Raw genomic sequence first — 21,760 nt, 5'->3', positions numbered from 1 at the left:
GTCCTGTTCATTGGGTAGATCAGAGTAGGGGTTTGATGTTGACTACTTGTGCCAGGCCTTCTTTTATGGTGGACTGTAGGCCTGTGCAACTGTAAATGACCTGTTTCCGTTTCTTCCTTAAGTTGCTTTTGGTAAGAGGTACACACTCACCCTCATTCCACATATTTTATTCCATATATATTTTATTTTCCCCTGACAGCACTATCTAACATCCTTCACTGGTTTAATGCCCCTGTGGTCAGTGGCTTACAGTCTTCTGTTAGGCGTCTGTCTTTTGGCTTGAGAGATGAGTTGAATAGATCTTGCCTGCCTACTGCAGCCCTCCTGCCTTGCTTTCTGCCTTCGCTCCTCACAGTCTTAGCAAACACATCCTCTATTGCAAGAAGTGTTCTCCTGCCCATCTGAGACGTGGGCTGTGCTAAGCACCAGGCTGATGGCAACATCTAGGCTTCCCCATTTACACACACACACACACACACACACACACCCCTCATAGGTGCTGAAAATTGTTCAATGAACATGCTCTTTATCTAGACTATGGAGTGTGTGCTTTCACCCATTAGAGAACCCTGAAGTGATTCCCAACTCCCCCAGACACAAACTACAGGACTCTTCCTTCCTGTTGCTCACACACTGGGGTCAGCTATAAGCCTGTTCTTCCTGGCAATACTCCTGTGGACCAAACACACAACTCCAAATCACTGTCCCCTCTGCAGCGGCAGGATGGAACCCATGCCTGCCTGCTTGCTCTCCTCTCCCTTGGGCCCTTTCCTCCCCTTTCTTCCTTCCTCCCTATTTTGAGCAAACATTCATTTATCACCCATCCTACTTCCAGGAACCTAAGCATGGCCAAGCTTCTTCCCTGTGCTGTGTGGCTCCCTGAGGGGCCAGCCCCTTCCTGCCTAGGTCTGCGCCTACAGTGACTACCCCAGGCTACTCCCTGGCCATCCCTGCCACAGATGGTCATGGGCTCTCAGACTCTTTTAGCTAGCACCATCTACATGGACTCTGAACACTGCCCATACACTGGGGGTGGGGGTGGGGGTGGGGCAGGAGAGCAGGGAGTCCTTAGCGATCCTTCTGGAAAGAGAGATGCTCTTCTGGTCAGCTTTCCCGGCAGTGAGCACAGAGTGGCATTGTTTCCCTGGGTGATTCTGAAATGTCTGCTGCCCAGCCTGGTCCCAGAGTATGCTGAGAATGCAACTCGCAGCCAGGCGCTTCTCACTGGAGCTCTAAAGCTTTCTTGCCCATATCTACCCTGAACAATCTTGCTTATGCTACCGATGCACCCCTGGGCCTTCAGCATTGGTAGGCTGCAACACAGACAAAATGCACCACAGGGTCCTTGCTTTGTTGTCTTCTGTTCCTTTAGGGCTTAGCAAGTTGAGTTAGCAGCCTTGTGGAGAATGGAGCCGTTGGTCTCTTTCCCCAACCCTGGCCAAGAAGGAGGAGCCTTTGTTGATCCCATAGGGCAAGGATCATTTGTGCCTTCCTGGCGGTCTCCACAGACCTGGCCTGGTATACTACCTCAGGTACCACTAGGAAATGAGTAGCTGACCAGTGGAGATCCCGAGTTTCCTGCAGGAGTCATGGCTATTAGGAGTCTTCTGGCAGGCCCATCCATCTGTAGCGCTCTAGCTGAGAAGCTCAGAACAGGTCAGTGGCCATGAGAGAAGGGAGGAAGACTGGGGTCCGGGAGGGAGGGATGATGGGGGTCGTGTCAGAGCTGGTTTCCTCTGGTCCACTGTCACTGTCACCCTGACCTTCAGTGAGGGCTGGGATGATCCTGACTATGTTGTCTTCAAAGTGTACCTGCTTCTTCTTGGCCAAGGAGTCAGCTGGCTCCAGAGCTAGTTCCATTGGGGTATCTTGGGTCTGCAGGACACGTGGCTTCTTGGTCCCCTTCAGAACGCTCTTCATGTGGATGAAGAAGGAGCCAGGCCCCTCTTTGAGGGCTTCGTGGAAAGTGTAGGTTTGCTCAGTGTCCCCAGAGCCTGTGGTGCTCACAACGCTGCTGGAAGGGTCTGTGTACTGCTCCGTGGGGGCCAGCACCTCTGGAACAGCCTTTGTTTTCTTCCGCTTGCTCAGCAGGAAGTAGGCTAGGCCAGTGATGATCAGCATGGAGCCTGGAAGAGATCTGGGAGGTCAAGATATTGTACCCGCATGCAACGGGGAAACCCGAGGTTGCCCACGCCTTTCTCTCCACAGTACCACTGCTGTACCAGGCTGCACAGCCGTGATCAGCATCCCCGATAGGTCCAGCCTTCACACGTCCACATCAGACTCAGAGGCTGACTTGATGACATGACAAGGCTAAAAAGGTTAAAATAGGTCCGGTGCTCCGTGATGGGGCCAGGGTAGCAAAGAAGGCTCTGTCTGCCTGTTGGGGGACCCTTCTGATTTCTATGCACCAATTCTCCTTCATATACAGAGTTGGTCTTGGTACTGACTACCTGACTTGTATCACCACTCTCAGCTTCCCTCTCAGGGTAGATTATCTGGGCCAGGCATGGCTTGGATGATATGGATTCTGTTGTGGATATTGAATTTTTTGGATGTCTTCTTACTCCTAGAAATGTGGAAATTCCTCCAGTCCCAATCAAGTAAACTTGGGGACGAACACTGTCCATGGCTCTGGGGTCTCTGCTATGGTCTCTTGCAAAGAGCATAGCCCATCTATTGGGGGCCAGGTACCTGACTGCATCTGGGCTAGCCTGTGGACTCTCTGCTATGATCTCCTGCAAAGAGCATAGCCCATCTATTGGGGGCCAGGTACCTGACTGCATCTGGGCTAGCCTGTGGACTCTCTGCTATGATCTCCTGCAAAGAGCATAGCCCATCTATTGGGAGCCAGGTACCTGACTGCATCTGGGCTAGCCTGTGGACTCTCTGCTATGATCTCTCCTGCAAAGAGCATAGCCCATCTATTGGGAGCCAGGTACCTGACTGCATCTGGGCTAGCCTGTGGACTCTCTGCTATGATCTCCTGCAAAGAGCATAGCCCAAATATTGGGGGCCAGGTACCTGACTGCCAATGCCCACTGGTTCCGGGATTTCTTCAGTCTGCCTCTGCATGGCACAGGGCTTGTGGCTTACTCGATGTCAGGGTGAATCCTATGACTTTCACCACATATGTGTGGTTAAAGAAGACAGCTTAGTCTCCTTTGGTTTAGGCTGGGGAGTCTTTTGGTATTTCAAACGGGCTCTTGGAGAGACACAATGTATATCTAAGTAAGGAGGAATGAACAGGGGGACAGTGGAAAAGAAGGGGAGAGATGGATGTGTGGAGGTGAAGAGCTCAGTTCTGGGGTCCCATAAAAGTATCCTCCTAACCCAAGCCTGCAAGTTAGAGCTGAACGGGTAGGTACTGGGGAGATGCAGAAGGGTTGAGGATTAGCCATCTCATTGCTTGAAATTGGTCAGCGAGAAGACAACCCAGGGTCCCACCAAGGGACCTCTGGATGGCTGTGTGGGGGGTGGAAGTGGAGGGGGTGGAGGGGAGGGCTTCACCTCAGTATGTTCCTGCTGCTTGGTCAGCACAGTGGACATCTGACAGCCATGCTCACACGCGGGGTCAGAGAGGGCATTCAGGCTGGTGGGGGCTCTGGGAGACAGGACCTGGTCCTCCTACTCAGATCACATCTATGCAGGGCCCACATGCTTCCGTTACCCCTGGTGCTCCTACCTGGGATGGTTACATGCCAGACCAGGACAGGGTGGAGGAAACAGGCCACTGACAGCAGCATGTAGGCGAGGAACTTCTGGAAGCAGCCCAGCCAGCGAGCCTTCTCCCTTGCTCTGTGTACCAGAGATCCCGGCTGACACCTGGGGGAGGGGAGGTTCAGGGTTAGCAGATTAGTGGAAACCATTCCAAGGAAGTCCCAGCTCCTTAGAAGGCTGTGGGAGCCTGGGGGCAGGAGTCCTGCAGTATCTGTGATCTCTTCAATGGCCCCTGGCTGAGTATCTGCAGGGGTTGGAGTCACAGAAGCCCAGGGTCCTCACTGTGACATCTATGGTCAGGAGGCTTGCTTGAGCCACTCAGGAGGGCCCACAGGTTTTTACAAAAGGCTTCCCTGACTTTTAATTAAATTAATTAATTATTAATTAATTTTGGTCTTGTCTTGATTTTGGCAAACAGGAAAATAGAGTTGATGGAAGTCTCGGGGCTTTGTGGGGCGGGGGGAGTCTTCAATGGACCAATGATGGTGTGCAGTACAGAGGACTGCATTCCCTCCTGGGACCGCTGTGGGACTGAACACTGCACAAGGAACAAGCAGGCTGGGGTTCAATGGTACCATGCTTGCTGTACCTTGCCAGGCACAGGACAGAAATGGCCTGGAAAAGCTTCACTTTTTCTTTCTTTCTTTTCCTTTTTACTGACACATGAGGACCACCATGTGTCCCCATGGTACTGAACAGATTTCTTCAGGGACACAGCCTCCAGGTTTCAAAGTAAGACAACGCCTGTCCTTGGACTCTTCAAGCTCTGAGCAGCATGTTCGCTGGTACTAGGTACAGCTCACTGGTGCCCTCTGGTGTCAGTCTGGGGTATGTGTGCACATGAACACGCACATTAAGCAGATGTGTCCTGGTGAGGTAGGAGAGGATTCTGACACTAAAACATTCCTTCACATTTCTGCAATGTCAAGGATCCTTTGAGGTAGAATCCAGCCACCCAGAGGCTGAGCCACAGAAGCAAGTATTAGCGGCGACCCCCCCTCCCCCCACTGACTATTTGGGAACCTATCTGGGCTCTGTTAGCCACAGTCCAGGGTCTGAGCCTTACAACACTCATGAGCATTTTTATACATTGAACATTGGCTGGACAGTGCAGGGCCTTTGTGGTCTGAATGCTGGAAGAGGCAGAACCAGTATCTATGCACAGCTCAGTTCCTTGCAAGCTGAGCCTCCTGCAGGGTCCTCCACCTGTAGTGGACAGTCTGGACGCAGGCCCAGAGACTGAATGTCCTCTGGTAGGGAAAGCTGACTTTGGAATGGAGTCTGGGTAGAGGCAGGCCCTGACTGTCTAGCCAAGAACACAGAAAGCAGGTGGCTGAGCCGTATTGACCTATACTGTCTCCATGCTGGGGCTTGCTGCTTCTGGAAGGAAAAACCAGTCCTCAGTGGCCTCAGAAACAGGACAACCTCAGCCACCGCCCCACAGGTTGGGGCTGGGATGGGAAAGGTTATAAAGTTCACTCCCGGGGCTACTCACTTGAAGCAGATGGCCAACAGCTGGGCCACAAAGTAGGTCCCTTCACACATGGAGATGGTGACTCCTGTAAACCTGTGGATGAATAAAAAGGCTGGGAGGCTAGCCCTGTTGGTCCACCCCCACCTCACGGATTTATCACAGTTGTCTGCTTGCAGCTCCTTTGGTTCTCAGACATCTCCGCTGACACACTGGCCAGGCTCCCTGCCCCCATCTTTTGTGTCTCCCTCAAACATCCCTCTAGTGCTGCCTGGGTGGCGTACAGGTCTGTACTGGAGTGGCTGGTGCTAGGAGCGGAGGTGAGGAAGAAGCAAAGGCCAGCAGGCGAATGTCAAGAAGTCACCGAAAGGTGTGTTCTCTGCCTGCTGGCCTAGTCTTAAAGTGGGCTGCCATGTGGTTAGGTTTATGTCATCTTGACACAAGCTACAGTTTTCTGGGAAGAGGGAACCTCAATTGAGAGGATGCCTCCATCAGACTGGCCTGTAGGCAAGTCTGTGGGACTTTTCCTAGACCAGTGATTGATATGGGAGAGCCCAGGCCCTTGTGGGTGGGTGCCACCCCTGGGCAGGTGGTCCTGCATTGTGTGAAAAAAAAAAAGCAATCTGAGCAAGCCATGGAGGGCAAGCCAGCAAACAGCTCTCCCCCATAGTGCCTGTTTCAGTTCCTGCATCCAGGTTCCTGCCTTGAGTTCCTGCTGTGACGTCCATTCACGATGGACTGTGGTGTGGACGTATAAGCTAAATAGATCCTTTCCCAGACAAATTGTTTTCGGTCTTTATCACAGCAGTAGAAAGTAAAGTAGGGCTGTCCTGATGACTCCTCTCTTCTATCTTTATTCCAATAGTCCACCCACCAAGAGCTGCTAAGTGCTTGCCAAAAATGCCTTCAGATTCACTTCCATTCTCTGGCTTCACACGGCTTCAGGCTCGGCCCTTTGGCCTTTTTGACTCACTGGCTTGCCTCTCCTGTGCCTCCCTTATCACCACCAGGCTGCCAAAGATTCTATGGCACATCATGTGAAAATGCTTGTCCCGATTCAGAACGTTCGTGCTCCAAGCATTCTAAAACCAGGATCTCCTGGGGCAGATGTGAAATCATGGGTTTCAGTCTAACTTCTCTCATTTTTATATAGCAGACTATATAAATATTTATATATTCTATTCTCATCAATAGAATTTCAGTTTCTGTTTGAAGAACATTTCTGGCCCACATAATTGAAATGGCATGCCATGTAAATTCCTTTATGAAATACCCACATTGTCCTGAGTGTACATGGAGTTGGCAGGTACCACAGGACCTTTGCACAAGCTAGACCTTCTTGAAAGACCTCTTTTCCCTCTGTCATCTGTTTGATGAAGTCTTCTCACAGTGGTAGAGTCACTAATCTACAAGATTCAAAAGGATTTCTTGTATAATTACCATGTGAGACCTGGGCCCACCTTGGGCAGGACTTATGGGAGAACACCCTGTGAATACCTGTCAGAGTAAAAGCTAGTGAGAACAGACAGAGGGGACAGGAATTCAGGACCACAGTCTCCTTAGGGTCACTGGCTCTGCTTCTATTACTGATCAGCTATGTGAGTGTAGGTAGAAATTTGGCTTTCTTGTGACTCAGTTTCTCATCTGTAAACCAGGGTTAACTATTAAGGCTTCACCAATGAAATTATTACAAATTAGATAGTAGATGTCTACAAGTCCCTCAGAGCTGTGCTGAGCATACAACTGCCCTTACATAGATGCTATTTTTCCTCTCTCTGTGGTTATAGGATTTAATCTCTACTTTGGCCTGCTCTCCTATGCTCTCAGCATTTGTTCAATTCTTACTTCTTAGTTTTAAAATGATAGGAACATAATGATTAAAATATGCCAATGACAATTCTAGAAGCCTTAGAGAAGCCAACTACCTTGGCCATTGCAACACTTTTATGACCAGCAGTTATACTAATGTCAGTTATGGATGAGGAAGCTGAGGGTAAAACCCTTGGCCAGGGATACACAGCTCATCAGTGTCAGGTACAAGATGGGAGCCACCTCCAAACTCTGGAGATCCTGTGACTAAGATGTACCCAAAAGTATGCACTTTGCTGAAACTCTCAGTAGAGGCATTTCCTACAGCCTGGAGCAGAGGGAATTTAAGACTTGATGGGTAAGTGACTTACTCAGAGTTTCTCTAAGGTGTTAGTGTGTGTGTGTGTGTGTGTGTGTGTGTGTGTGTGTGTGTGTGTGTGTAGACACAAGACACTGGTGCTGATCTATGGGTGTCAGAGAACAAGGCATGAGCAGAGGAGAAACTGAGTGAGTGTGGGGGGCAGGAAGACCTGAGGCTGGAACGGACCCAAGAATGACAACCTGAGCATTGTGTGCCCTCAAGATAGGGAAGAGCTCCAAGGAAAAAGTGGCATTGACAGCAGAAGGTATTCACATTACCTGGCTTGAAGCACGCTGGTGAGTTATCAGCGTTTATAGAGAAGGCAGGCTCAACCTTACTGCAGGGACCCGGGAAGACAATGCCTCAAGCGCAATGAGATGTAGTGTGTGCACTTGGGTGCTCTATGGGTTCACATGGCAGGAGGGGCCAGGTAGTAGAGAGGTCCAGAATTTCCCAGGAGCAACCAAGTGTCAAGAGGTAAGTTGTCAGTATAGACATGTATAGACAGGGAGGTATAGAGCTCTGAAAGTGGATTGCATCTGGGAGGTGGCAGATATGAGGTTCTAGGAGCAGCAGAGAACCTACATTGAGGTAGGGGGTAAAATGATGCCCAGGGCAAAGGTCTCCTTCTGCACACTCTGTTCCAGCTCCCCCTCTGTCTGTCTACACAGAGTAACACAGAGTAACCCACTTCCCAGGCTAACTCCACCCCATCCCAGAGGTGTAGCCACAGAAGCTTCTAAGGTAAGTTCTAGTTTAGGAAGATCCTATGAAGCAGCCAGTATCCTTCCATACACTCTCAATAAGGAAGTGATTATAGAGATGCGTGGATGTGTGAATGGATGGGTAGGTGGGTGGGATGGATGGATAAGGGAATAAGTAGGTGAGTGGGTGAGTAGGTAAGTCTGTAGATGGGATGGATGGATGGATGGATGGATGGATGGATGGATGGATGGGTGGATGGATGGGTGGATGGGTGGATGGATGGATGGATGGATGGATGGATGGATGGATGGATGGATAAGGGAATAAGTAGGTGAGTGGGTGAGTAGGTAAGTCTGTAGATGGGATGGATGGATGGATGGATGGATGGATGGATGGATGGATGGGTGGATGGATGGGTGGATGGGTGGATGGATGGATGGATGGATGGATGGATGGATGGGTGGGTGGATGGGGGAATAAGTGGCTAGGTAAGTAGGTGAGTAGGCAAGTCTGTAGATGGTTGAATGAGTAGGTCGAAAGGCTGGTTGGTGTGTGGGTGGATGGATGAGTGATGTCATGAGTAGGTGCATTAGTATGCAGGAAGTATGAATGAGGTGGATTCATGGGCGGGTAATGGACCAGTGGACGTGTGGGAGAGTAGGCAGATGCAGGAGTGAGTGTATGTGCTACTCTGTGTAGGCAGACACAGGGGGAGCTGGGACAGAGTGTGCAGGCAGGGAGAGTGTGGGTATACATACTCACAGCAGATAGAAGGCCAGGCTTTTGAACTGCCCCCGGAGGAAGGTCTCGGTGCCCACTCCAATCAGCACTGCAGGGGAAGAGGAGATGCGATAGTGGGTCTGGGTACAAGACTCCATAGCCCTGTTCTGTGAGGGCTGTTGGCTGAGGTATTAGTTTTCATCCTGAGAGCCAGGGTGGTCCCCTTCCATGAGTACTGACAACTGTGGTTGGAATAGGAAGACTTCCAGGCGGTCCCTGAAAACCCCAAGAAGAGCCTGGAGAACCCCCCAACCCCAGAGCACAGAAGCCAACCTCAGTCCACATGCCCTAGAGATTGCCCCCAACGAAGGCCAGCGTCTAGTCTCTGTGATGGCTTCCAAGTCTCTTGCCATTCCTGGACCAGGCCAGTGTATGTGTTTTGTGCCTTAGCATGGGTGAAAGTTACTGGAATTGCACTCTCTTGCCTGGATCACCGAGTGTGTAGCTGGCATGTGGTATCCACATACATATGACAGTCAACCTAAAAATTCAGAAGGGGCTCAAGTCTAGAGTTAAGGAGATGTTCATTCTCATAATCAAGAAAGTACTCACTCAGAATTTAAAAGGTTGCCCACTGTAAATTTAAGGAGATACTGACTACCATGTTGGCCTAAGCCCCCTCTGACCTCCACTCAGAGTGACAGAGCATGGTACACAAGAGAAAGATCGGGCTTGTGGGCTCTTTGTGTCTTGATGAGGCTTCAAGAAGGATCCGAGATAGAAAGTCGATGAGCAACGTCAATGAGTGGGGAAGGGCCCTTTGTCTGCAGCGAGTACATTTGTTAATGAAGCAAAAATATGAAGGCACATTAGTTCCTCGTGAGAGGGCAGGTAAGAACAGGCTAGCTCTTACCATAGCCCCCTTAGCCATTGTCTCTGACCTCACAACACTCCAACGGGTGCTAAGGCAGAAGTCCTGTTGCCACCTTGACACATGCTGGTGCTTTCTCAAGGGCAGGGGCAGAGCTGCTGAGCCGGTTGGTATGCGTTCAGTGAGACAAAAAGGTTTGTTAACACAGAGGAAGCCGCAGAAGATTCCGAGCATGGCCTGGAGGCTCCCTGTGTACTGAGGTTCAGGCAGCGGACACAGGTGAGCAAGGGTGGAAAAGCAGCATGGCGAAAGGTCTGCATTTATGGTAGAAACTTCTAGACACGCGGTCAGTAGAGTTTTCAAGGAATCTTTGGCATTTATCGTTTAGTTCTTCTAATCAGTCTGTTTGGGGAGACTTTCCTCAAGGAGGTTGAATTCACCCATTTTGTTCTAGATTCTTTTTTCTTTCCCTTCTCTGCATCTCCTGCCCTTTCTGGGCTTGGGGGTGGGAAAATCTGGGGCCTTGTATACTTTAGGCAAAACTCTTGGCCACCTACCTACATCACCAGACCCCCCTAGTAGAGTCTTTAAGGATGACCCACAGGTGAAAGCCACCGTTTGAGGTGTCCGGTTTGGCTTTAGCTCAGTAGCAGTTCCTGTGACAGGGGCAGTTATGCCCCTGGTCTTACACTTGGTAGCCACACCTCTCATCATGTGACTTAGCCATTCCTTAGCTTTGCCCGGTCACACTGTGACTTTCTTGAGCAATGGCGTTTTTGCAGACAAAATGCAAGTAGAGACATAAAGTGGGGGCTTGAGAACTGACTCTCTTGTGTCTCTGCCACCACCTGTCTTCCCATTGGACTCTGAGAGACACAGGGGACAGAACTGCCTTATCATCACAGCCGAGGCCAGTCTAGAGAAGCCATCAGCTCTCTGGCCTCCAGGTAGAGAAAGGCAGACAGCCGACATTAACAGAGCTGCCTAGCCTACTCACCCGGATGGGAGATGACCTAACGTTTATGGTTGTATGCCACTGAAGTTTTCAGCTGCTTGAGGACATCACTTTAGCAAGATAACACGCACCTTCAGTGACAGCTTTAGTGAAGCCTACCTGACCTGTGTGTGATGAATTGCACATGTTTCATTCAGGTGCAGTGTGATAAGCACTGGCATACGTCTTGACCCCTGAAAGCATCACTTCTGAAGAGAATGGGCATCGTTATCTCTCTGGAAGTCCCCATCAGTGAAATCTTGCCTTCTCTATCTGTGGTCTATCTTAACAGCTGGTGATCACTAGGGACTAGTTTATGCTTCCTGTGAGTTAAGACAAATAGTACTGAATAATGGGTACTTGTAGCTATTTGCTACATTCACACAGATATTTCCAGATTTATTTTAGCTGTAGTACGTACATCAGTAGTTCATGCAAATCTATGGCCGACTGGTATTGCTGACTAATGAGGATGCATGCACCTCACTTTGTTTGTAACTCACACACTGATGGACAACTAGGTTGCTTCAGGTTTTGGATATTATGAATTGAGCTGCTGTGGGTGTTTATATGTGGCCTTTGCACTGCTAAGTGCTTTATTATCTCTTGGGAAGATGCTTGTCAGTGGGATAACCGTGGAAACAGCGTGTGTAACTTTTGAGGAAACTGTCAAACTGCTTCAAAGTGAGTGCGCTGTTTGCATTCCTACTAGGAGTGCACGAGGGGAATTCCGCAGTCCTGCCAACGATTTGGTCTTTTTAAGTCTAGTCATCCTAAGACACATGCATGGTTTCTCACTGTGCTCCTCATTTGCATTTCTCCAAGGACTAATGGTGTGGAATGCCTTGTCACATTTGCCATCAGTTGCATTTCGTATTGGCTTCCGATACTATACTTTAAAGGGAAAATGTCTTAAAATCTCGGTGGGATCCAATCAGAAGAATTGTTTTAATTCTTTTTACTACAGACTGAATCTTTGGTACCGAACTTAGAAATCTCAGCCTACATCAACACAGAGCTCTCATCGTATTGTCTAGGAGTTTTATTGCTTTAAGATGTACGTTTTAGGTCTATGATTCATTTTGAGCCTTTAAAAATTAAGATATAAATATAGATGGGTAATTTTGTAGAAATGAATATTTAATTGTTTATATACCACACATTAAAGATGCACCTTTTATACACTAGTTGCCTGTGTGAAGGCCAAGAGTCTATAACATAAGTTGGAGATCATTCCCTGCTTTCACATTTCTGTAGGAGTATACATAGAATTATATCATGTCTTCATCAAATACCAGTAGAGGGTAGAGTTCTCCCGGGAAGCAATCTGAGCCAATATATCAGTTTTTATAGATGAAGCTGCTGGATCCTGCACTACTTAGTACTACTGAGGAGATTGTCTCCCATTGGAACAGCATCTTCCTCGTGAGGACTCAGAAAACAGTTTCTTCTTGGTCTTGGCTAGGAATACCCAAGAATATATGCTTCTTATTCATTCTCAGTGTTCAAAATCAATGTGTTTCTTTGCTCTTCCGAATGAGTTTTCTTGGTGCTAGAAAATAAGGAGGTTGATTCCACGGCAGAGACCATAGGTCTTCACCTGGACTACCACAAGGCTTCCTGCTCTCTCCTTAACCTTGGGCACTAGGGTGCTGGGGTGCAGCTGCGTACCTGTTTTGTTCGGACAGTGGAGAGAACTGCCAGCTCAGGAAATGCAAATCCAAACCTCATAGAGATCCTATCTCAGCCCAGAGAGAATGACCATCATCAAGGAAACAAAGAAATGCTGATGAGGATGCTATGAAAGGAAGAGACATGCTTACATACTGCCAGTGGAGCTGTACACTAGCAGGTCCACTATGGAGACTAGTGTGGTGGTTCCTCCAGAAATCTCAAATAGAGCACCATGAGATCCATTCAGATACACTCTGGGTCTACCCTCTAAGTTGCCATATCACAGAGGTACCTGTCCATGCATGCCTGTTACTGACCTACTCACAGAAGCCAAGATATGAAACCAGCCTAGGTATCCTTCCATACAATCAGACCAGAAAAGAAAAAAATGTTTCACTTGGATGGTTGGTACATGTACACAGTGGGCTTTTGTTCAGCCTGAAAGAAGAATTAATTGTGCCATTTGTTGAACAAGAAATAGAATTAGAGATTACAATGTAAGGCTTATTTATTCATATGTGAAATAACACACACACACACACACACACACACACACACACACAGAGAGAGAGAGAAAGAGAGAGAGAAAATAGAAGAGAAGGACTCTACAGGGAAAGGTAGGTGTCCGGGGGACAGAACCATGGAAAGACAAGAAAGATTAATAGACAGATGGATATGGACAAAGCATAGAAATTAAATGTATAAAATGTTATGATGAAGCCATTATTTTTTTCAGTAAATATATGCAAAGGGGATGAAAAAGAACTGTAAGCCCATGAAAATAAGAACAGAGCTGCCCCTTCTTTCTAGTGTGCACACTGTACATGATATAGAAATAGCTATGCTCCGTGGAGGTCACACGTGTGATCCCAGCACACAAGGGGCTGAGTGAGGTTATTGCCAGAAGTTCAAGTCCAGCTCAAACGTCACAGTGAGTTCCAGAACAGCCTGAACTACAGAGTGAGATCCTGTCTCAAAGCCACTACTGCCCACCTCTGCTGCCATCACCGTCACCCCAGCTCAAGATGTGATGCAAGTGTGCAGCTGGATGAGGCCTTATAAGCTCACCCCCTAAGCCTGTTCTAGTTTCCCGGGTCACTTGTTGCCTTGTTCCTTTCCTCTGTGTCCTCTTCGTCCTCCAAGAGGGGCGAGTTGCTCATGACCTACAGACTTTGTTTCCTGAACAGGCTTCTGGAATATGCCTGCTCTGAGCTGGAATCGACGGCCAGCAGTTTTCATTTTGAGTCATTGCTTCTCTAAAGCCCCGGGGTAGAGCCGGCTGTTGTCCCTGTTCTGTAGATGGGAAACCGAGGCTTAAAGAGTTTATGTGGGAAAGTGTAGTACAGGGGTGGTGCAGGTCACAGAGGCACGAGGTGGTGGAATGTGTTTACCAGTTTGCCTCCCTGGTCAGATCACATGCAGTGCTCTGGGGTGGTGGTCTTGGCTCCTAAATATATGCGTACATATTGCGTAAGATGGAAACACCAAACTTTTGCAGAGGAAACGAATTGTAACTTTTCACATCCCAACTCTAAATCTAAAAAGGAAGACAGAGATATAAAGAATAAAGGAAGAAACGTTTGACCCCAATCCTGTTGCTGCGAGGCAGGAGGTAGGCAGGAAGAATACTCTTCAAGACAATCAGACCAGAAAAAAAAAAAAAGGTTCATTTGGGAAAACTGGAAACACTTTGTAACCTCACTGGGACAAAAATCCCCTGCAGACATGTTGGAGTACACGATCTCTTCAATGGCAGGAGGTAGTCGTGCAGATCTGCATTTAAGAATGGTTGAAATTAGCATGCAGTGGAGACCGGAGGTTGGAAAGGTGGCCCAGTGGTTAAGAGCACTGGCGGCTCTTGCAGAGGACCTGACATTGGATTCCCAGTATCCACACAGTGGCTCACAGCCTCCTGTGATTCCTGTGCCAGGGATCTGATACCCTTTCCTGAACTCCACGGGGACCAGGTACACACATTGTGAACAGACACACATGTGAGGCAGCACGTTCATACAGTAAAACTAAATAAATACAAAAAATTGGGGGGGGGCGGCGGGGATGAAGAAATTAGCAGGCAGGGCCCTAGATGGTTACTTAGAAAGCCTTTGTTTTGAAGGCTTTGACCAAGACTTAGGTGAAACCACGCATTTGCAGTACTCGTTAAGAGATGAGACCACTTGGATCTTAAATGCTGCTTTTGTTCTGATCTATATATTCGTAAGTCATTTGTATATTTGAAGGGTGTGGTAAGGAATGCTGCTATTTAGCAGGTGGCTGTGTCTATTAAATAGAGATTCAGGTTAATGGGTCATAACAAGACAAACAAACAAACAAAACCAGCCTCAAGTGATGGCAGATTGACTCCGAGCACTTGCTTTGGGAGAAACAGGACATTAGTTTGACAAGCAAGTCGCCACACCAGCTTTGCTTGGGCATCACTGCATTCCTTTGGCTCTCTTCTGCCTACGCCCAGCCCTTAGGATGGCCTGGATTGCTACCGTGTGCCTAGGCAGACAAGCCACCTGGACAGGAAGCCTCAGTTTCCCCATTAAACTCAGCTCTACAGTCTTCAGACCTTAATGGGGGTGTAGGAACAATAGTAACACTGAAGTATGCATTAGCTCTGGACCTCAGGACACACAAGTGGGAGGTTCTACTGCCATCCTTCTTTCTGGATATATATGCAGACAGGGTCCAAGAACGGACTCAGCTGGAGATCTTGGGGGTGATCAGATGTATCATGCATATCCATACAGACTATTGAGAGTAGGGAACCAACAGACAGCTTAAAAAGCAGTGTCTTCTTCAGCTTCGGGAAGCACTTGGTGTACTTAACTGCAGTGTTTGCTGCGAGGCTGTCATGCCTACGCTCAACACAGCCCTACGCCCTGACTGGGCCTGTGTACAGTCAGGACTGACCCAGGGTAGAGTCATAGGAGTGGACCGTGGAGTGGCTCTGACTGGGTCTCTCTACTATTCTTTCTGTTTCTTCTTAAATCCAACATCTTAGAGTCCTTAAAGTACAGAGAAGCATGCCCTTACGAGATAGAAGATAAAGCTGGTTGGGAAATAAAACCACTGCACTTTCCTTTGAATTGCAGCTACGTGTGGAACTTAAATCTACCGAGGAAGAGAAAAGTCAAGGCTGATGTTACACTGATTAGCTTTATCTCAGGTAACTGCAGGCACCCCCTGGGCCTCGGGAGGTTACTCCCCTGAGTGTGCAAGTATGAATAAGTTCTCTGGCTCTCCACGCAGGCTCTGGTGCCTGTTCTGAGTGGCAGCACCTGGCTTTTACCATTCTGTTTCCCTCATAACACTTTAACCCTGATTCAGGCGGAGGACATGATTAAGAGCGGGGTCTCAAGAACAGCTGCCCATCAGCTGGACTCTGCCTCCCTGCAGCCTTGGCAGGCAGCCTTGAGCCCAGTACTTCAGTTCACCGCGTGGTCGTCTTTCACCTTAGTGTCCTTTGCAGGGCAGTGGATTCAGTGATGGGCACAGTGAGGCCTTAGTGGGCAACACAAAGGATGGAATAAGGTTCTGCATTGAAGGCGAGTAGCACAGGGCTTGGCCCCTGGTGAAGACGCCAACAATGACGGAATTGCCAGCTACTATTAAACAGAGGCTGGAGGAATCAAATAGAGATAAGAGCAAGTGCACACAGGGGTGTGTGTGTGTGTGTGTGTGTGTGTGTGTGTGTGTGTGTGTATGCAGGGGTGGGGAGTGAGGAGGTTGAATAGGGTGTGGGGGCTAGGATTGCACAAGACACTTCAAGCATAAAAATCCTTTTGTTCTGAGGTAGGTTGGGAGGCCCTAAGCAATACTAATTTTTTCCCTGGGAGACAGATCACTCTTGGGAAAGCCTATGCCCATTTGTGTGTAGGGACAGCAAGAGGAAGACTTCCTTTCCAGATAGAGGCCCAAAGACCGGATCCTTCTCCTTTTCCTGAATTCTGGGCCTTGGGGACTGGACAGGGCATCTGTGCACTGACTTGGGAGCTCTTCTCACTCCTTTTCTGGCCTGTGGCAGGGTAAGGGGTTACTAGAGAGTTCCCTGAGAGAAGTGCTGCGAAGTTCAAAGGAGAATAAGTCTGCCTTTTCGTCCAAGTGCTGGGAACTAACCTTATCAGACAGGCCATGTCTCACGAGGCAGCAGAGTGCCCTGTGCTGCGGAATCCTGCCCCATTAGCATTCACTTACCAGGTTCTTTCTGATGTCCAGTCTATATTAAAAACAACCACAAGCTGGGTGGTTGTGGCCCACATCTCTATAATCCCCGAAACTAAGACAGGAAGATGGCAACTTTGAGGCTAGCTTGGGCTAAATATATAGAGCCTGCCAAACAAAACCTAGCCAAACAAAACAGAACCGCATACAAGGTGTCAGTCACCTCCACTGAGCCATAAGTTCTCACACAGGATGTGTTTGCTGTGTCTCGGTGAATGCAGCGAGAGTCTGTTTTCAGCAATGGATACGCAGATGTTCTCACACTTGCACAGGGAGGGCAGGGCCTCACGGTCTGTGCACAGTGTGTCTGCTTTGTGGTCAGGGCCCTTACACTACGTTTTGGCAACAGAACCATTTAGAGGTCACACTCACACACTCACGCACTGCACACACAGCCCTCATGGCCTCAAGACCTCAAACACCACGGAAATACTTTGTAAGACCAAATTAGAGTAGGCCGTGTGTGTAATGTCCAAGGAACCACATGACTGTTCCAAGGGGCAGGATTTTCTCATTTTGAAAATACTCTGGCTAGGTGCTGTCTGTCCTCTGTGGCTTGTTTATTCTGGGTTGGCCATAGCATCTGTCCCGAAAACTACTTAACGATGCGACCCTCATGTTGTGGTAACCCCCAACCATAAAATTATTTTTGTTGTTAACTTCATAACTGTAAAATTTGTTACTGCTATGAATCGTAACGTAACCATTTCTGATATTCTCATGTGACTTCCATGAAAGGGTCAGTTGACCCTCAGAGGGGTCGCGTCCCCCAGGTTGAGAACCATTGACTTAGCATCTAGGGCTTGAGCTCTGTGTGGGGCAGTAAAGTCCATAATGCTTCATGAATGGAGAGTCAGGCGAGAGGAAGCAGTGTGGCAGCGAGTAGCCCTCTCTTCGGGGCTTGCAACAGCCATAGCACGGCTGACATCCCTGAGCCTGTCTTCAGGGTCCACAGAGGACACTTCCCAGGAGCCGTGCACTCCCTGGAGGTGACACTCTGGAAGTCCCTGCCTAGCATCTGGACGATCTATGCTGCTTATATACAAGGGCACCTCATACATGCCCCCCACCCGCCTGGGTCTCTGCAGGCTCTGTTTCAAGCCTCATTTCCCCTTTAGCAACAACATTCCTATAATGTTGCCTGGACTTTTCAACAACAGAGGATTTCAACAAAAGAGGCTTAAGGGAATAAAGAATTTGCAAATCTCATGCACTGGGCAGAGGCCCTGAAGGCCAATGATGTCAAGAGAAACCCCAGACCTGCCAGAGAACACCAGAGCCCCTCTTTAGCTTCCCACTTGCCCAGCACTCTGGAGAGCCCAAGGGATAGTCATTGAAAGCTCGGCCTTTTAGAAGGCAACCATGGCTATTTTTAGCCTGGATCTTGAATCAAAGGCAAGCAGGAGGACCGTCTTTAGCATTAACGGAGATGAGGGTTGTGGTTAAGATGTGCAATATGCCTTGGTGTGCACATGTGCTGGGGGTGTGTGGAGTGAAAGGCCGTCTCTAGGTTGAGATAAAGGAGACTCACTAATCCATTAGGAGGATGGATATGTGAGCCTTAAGCAGCTTGTCGTGTGGAGGGAGGTAGTAACTGTGTGGAGTATGGCTGCCTTCTAGCTGTGAGATTCTGGCCGCCTGAAGGGTACAATGGATGCATTTAAAACTCACGCTGTAGCGGGGACACAGGAGACTTGGAGCAGCAGTGGCAGAGGGTAGCTAGCTCACACTGTCATCCTGGAGATATTTTAGGGGTACCTGGGGGGCCTTTGTGAGCATTGCCTATGTGTAGGAAGCATCGTGGTTCTGAAGGAAGCTAGAACTGGCTCTTCTGCCAGCCTATCTGCACAGGTCTGAGCAGCCCAGTTCTTTTTGCCTAGGGATGCAGGGAGGTGTTGTCTAGCATTGTTGGGGGGAAAAAACTCTAGGAACCAAGGTTTCAGGGTATTGCTCCTCCGACCTCTTGTGTGACCTTGCCAAGGTCATAGCTCCAATCTGAATTCCTTTGCTCCATCTCATAAGCGGGAGGGATGGAATTTGACCTTGGCTGCTCTGACTCATAGCCCCTGGTGCCAGAAGAGCCCAACAGCTGGTTGGCCATGAACCCAACCTAGTACCCCAGGAATGATGTGGATCCCCACTAACACTGGAGTAAATCATAAGGGCATCTCCCAAGAGCCACTGTCCACATGTTGTTTGCTAAGAGCTGTTCCTGCACAGCCACCCATCACAGAGGTCAGGAAGCACGCCTTCAAGGTGCCACAGGACGAACTAAGGTTGTGTGTGCGTGAGAGGCCCGAGGCTTGGCTCACATTGCTCTGGTTTGAACTGGAGGAGCCTTTCAATGGGGGTGAGACTGTTGAGAAAGCTTTTGTGTGGATGCAGGAAAAAAGATTTAACGTGTGTATTTTCTTTTTTCTCCCAGGGACTTGGTGGCCGGAGCTAATGGCTCAGAGCGTTGCTTTTCAGTTCCTCGGCATAGGTTCTGCCTCTCTGGATTGGAGTGGCTAAGGTCAAGGTTAGGACCAGAAGTCATTTCTTTGCTAACCATCTGAAAGCCCAGTCAGCTGAGCAGCTCAGGTGATTTCTGTCCCTCTAAGCCCCACACTGTGCTTCTCTAGATGGCCTGTAGCAAAGGGACTGGGTTTCAAGAGTGCATTTTATCAGCATGGTGTAGGGATAGCCTGTGGAAGTTTGCCATCTTTATACCTCAAGAATCTCCTGAGGACAGAGTTGCTCTGTCAGTGAGATTCTCTCTGCATGAAACAGGACTACTGCTGAACAAAGCATGGTAACCTTACCTGACCAGTTTTATAACTACGCAACAGTACGATTTTCACATTTTCCCCGGCCTTTTATACCTTTCACCTCCAGTCTCTACTTCAACTTGCTATCCTCACAGCCCTCTGAGGGCAGGGCCAGACCCGTTAGCTCACTGATGGGGATGCTGAAGGCTCCCACGGTCTCATGAGAGTGGGCTGCCACTGAGTCTCAGCACCAGATGCCAAGGTTCACTATTCTCCACCTGCCCACGGCTCACTCTGCACCTGCCGCTTTCCCGAGGTCCAGGGTCCCACGCACGTCTCAAAGGAGAAACTGAAGGGCAGATGCAGCCAGATGTGCCCACCATCTCCTGGCTAGGAACCATTTCTCTAGTAGCCTTCCCTGTTGTGTCTCTGAGCAAGAAGGTGGTAGATAAAAAGAGGTGGGATCTTACCTGCAGCCGTGGTGATGCCCAAGAGCCGGCAGGTATATTCCAGGCCAGTCCAGAACATCTGGAGCTTCATGGTGCCAGAGGGGTGAGCAGAGTCCCAGAAGAGCAGGCTGCAAAGATTCCCCTGGATCTGAGATGCTCTGGATGCCTTTCATAAGCAGGAGGCTGTAGGGGCTGGCTGGGGGGGGGGGGGGGCCCTGAGCTTCTGGGCTCTGCCTTCCCGATCTGGTGCTGGCCTCCACAGCCTGGCTGAGGTGTGAACAGGGCTCACCTCTCTAGCTTAGCAGCCTGTGCCTTTGCCAAGTGCTGCTCAGCTTAATCATTATCTTGGAAGAATGCTCTCCTTGCTCCACACAGCCCTGGCCTAGCCTGGAGCTGCTTCAGCCTTGGTGCAGCCGCCTGAGATCATGCCGATTAGGGTTGGGCAGGAGACAGCCTAGAGCTGGCAATTAACTGCTTCTGTCTGGGAGGAGGGAACAGGAGAGCTTAGAGTCTAAACCCTTAGCAGGCTGTGCCAAGAAGCCACACCCACATCTCACACCTGCTGGGGTCCTAGAGGAGACTGGGCACATGCAGATCTGGGCCAAAATAGTAGCGATAGAGATAGAATTAATATGATTTAAAAATCACCAGTGGGAACGACTTTTTAAACAAGTTCCACGCTTTTTCCTTCTGTGTAGAGGTGGCCTGAAATGATTTGAACTCTGACCTTCTTTAGCTCAGACCACAGCACGCAGAGACCCTCTTCTGTTCCTCACAGGCATCCGGGATATGAGCTGTGGGAAATCGTGGAGCGTGCTCTATGAATGATTAACTGGGTGACCTTGGGGAAACCCAAAGCTGTCTGTGAGCCTCAGCAACTATGGCACAGAGTAAAGAAAAAAAAAATCTCCCTGTACTGCGGTTCTCATAACAGAAGGGACCCGAGAGCCCCCCTGACCTGCTCAGCCGCGAAGACTGGCCCTTGAGGATTTCGCTGCCTCTCGTTTCACAACTGATCCCGTGGATTGAACAGTACTGAGTCTTGATCCCGTGGACTGAACAGTACTGTGTCTTGATCCTGTGGACTGAACAGTACTGAGTCTTGATCCCGTGGACTGAACAGTACTGTGTCTCAGTCTTCCTGTCAGCTCTTTTCTGAAATCTATTCCTTGTCTGCTCATGAGGGATGAAAGACAAAAATCAAACAAACGGGCAAGCTCATGAACCCTAAGAGTGGCAGAAACCTCTGTGCAACCCTGCATCTTTCTTTGCTGTTTAATGAATGGAAACATTTTACTGCTAAGGTTATTATAGTTTGATCATTAACTTGTATTCCATATCCTACCCTCTCTTGTAAGAACCTCTGTGCTCATTTGATGCTTAGGATGAGGTATAGGAATTGTATCATACAGTGCTTATCGTGTGTGACACCTGGGGTGCCATCTTTAGTAATACATGCACACACACGTGCATGCACCTGCACACACACACACACACACACACACACACACACACACACAGAGACAGAGAGAGAGAGTGCAGGGTGGGGGCACTCACAGAGTATGAAAAGTGACCTGTCTGGGCAGCCAGCATCCTCTATCCTAAGTGCAGGTTCGGGCATCTCTGTGACATACACTGGGTTGATCTGAGGAAGGAGCTGGGCTTGGGCCACAGTAGCTCTGTGGCTTACATCCTCCCTCGGGAGCTTCCTCTGAGGACACTGGGAAGCCCTCATCACACCACACCTGTCCCCTGCCTTCCCTGAGCCATAGTGGCTCTGTGTTCAGAAGACATGGCCTCATTCCCAGCCAAGGGTTGTGAGGACAGTTTAATCCACTGGATATGGCCACGGCTCCCCCTTCCCAGTCAATGCTTTCGGAATGAGCAGGTAACCCCATTTTGGACCAACACCCCAGAAGGACCAACAGATGCTCCTGGGATTTGGGGGAAGTCCTCCTTACCTCTAACAAGGAGCTCAAGGGCAGGCTGAGCTGTGCCTCTCTGGATAA

The 21,760-nt window shown here is 49.2% G+C and overlaps 1 protein-coding gene across 4 annotated transcripts; it reads right to left on the bottom strand.

Annotated features, from left to right (window-relative positions):
* Positions 1 to 151: 151 nt before the first annotated feature.
* TMEM72 (transmembrane protein 72) lies at positions 152 to 20,341 on the bottom strand. Of its 4 annotated transcripts, none has more exons than XM_084766433.1 (5): positions 19,773 to 20,341; positions 8,829 to 8,895; positions 5,216 to 5,287; positions 3,686 to 3,825; positions 152 to 2,126 (listed from the first exon to the last, which is right to left on the bottom strand). In XM_084766433.1, exons 1-5 carry the CDS (start codon positions 19,840 to 19,842, stop codon positions 1,648 to 1,650), a joined length of 828 nt encoding a protein of 275 aa, XP_084622559.1. In that variant the 5' UTR covers positions 19,843 to 20,341; the 3' UTR covers positions 152 to 1,647. The 4 variants fall into 4 exon arrangements, with proteins under 4 accessions (XP_084622559.1, XP_084622560.1, XP_084622561.1 ...); XM_084766434.1 differs by lacking the exon at positions 19,773 to 20,341 and adding an exon at positions 6,469 to 6,597 and having other exon boundaries at positions 8,829 to 8,891; XM_084766435.1 differs by lacking the exon at positions 19,773 to 20,341 and having other exon boundaries at positions 8,825 to 8,901.
* Positions 20,342 to 21,760: the final 1,419 nt, after the last annotated feature.

The sequence above is a fragment of the Acomys minous genome, assembly GCF_964271855.1.
Source record: "Acomys minous genome assembly, chromosome: 17".
In the NCBI taxonomy this organism is placed as follows: domain Eukaryota; kingdom Metazoa; phylum Chordata; class Mammalia; order Rodentia; family Muridae; genus Acomys; species Acomys minous.
Note: the sequence above shows the minus strand (reverse complement) of the source record. Positions and strands in the feature narration are given on the sequence as shown.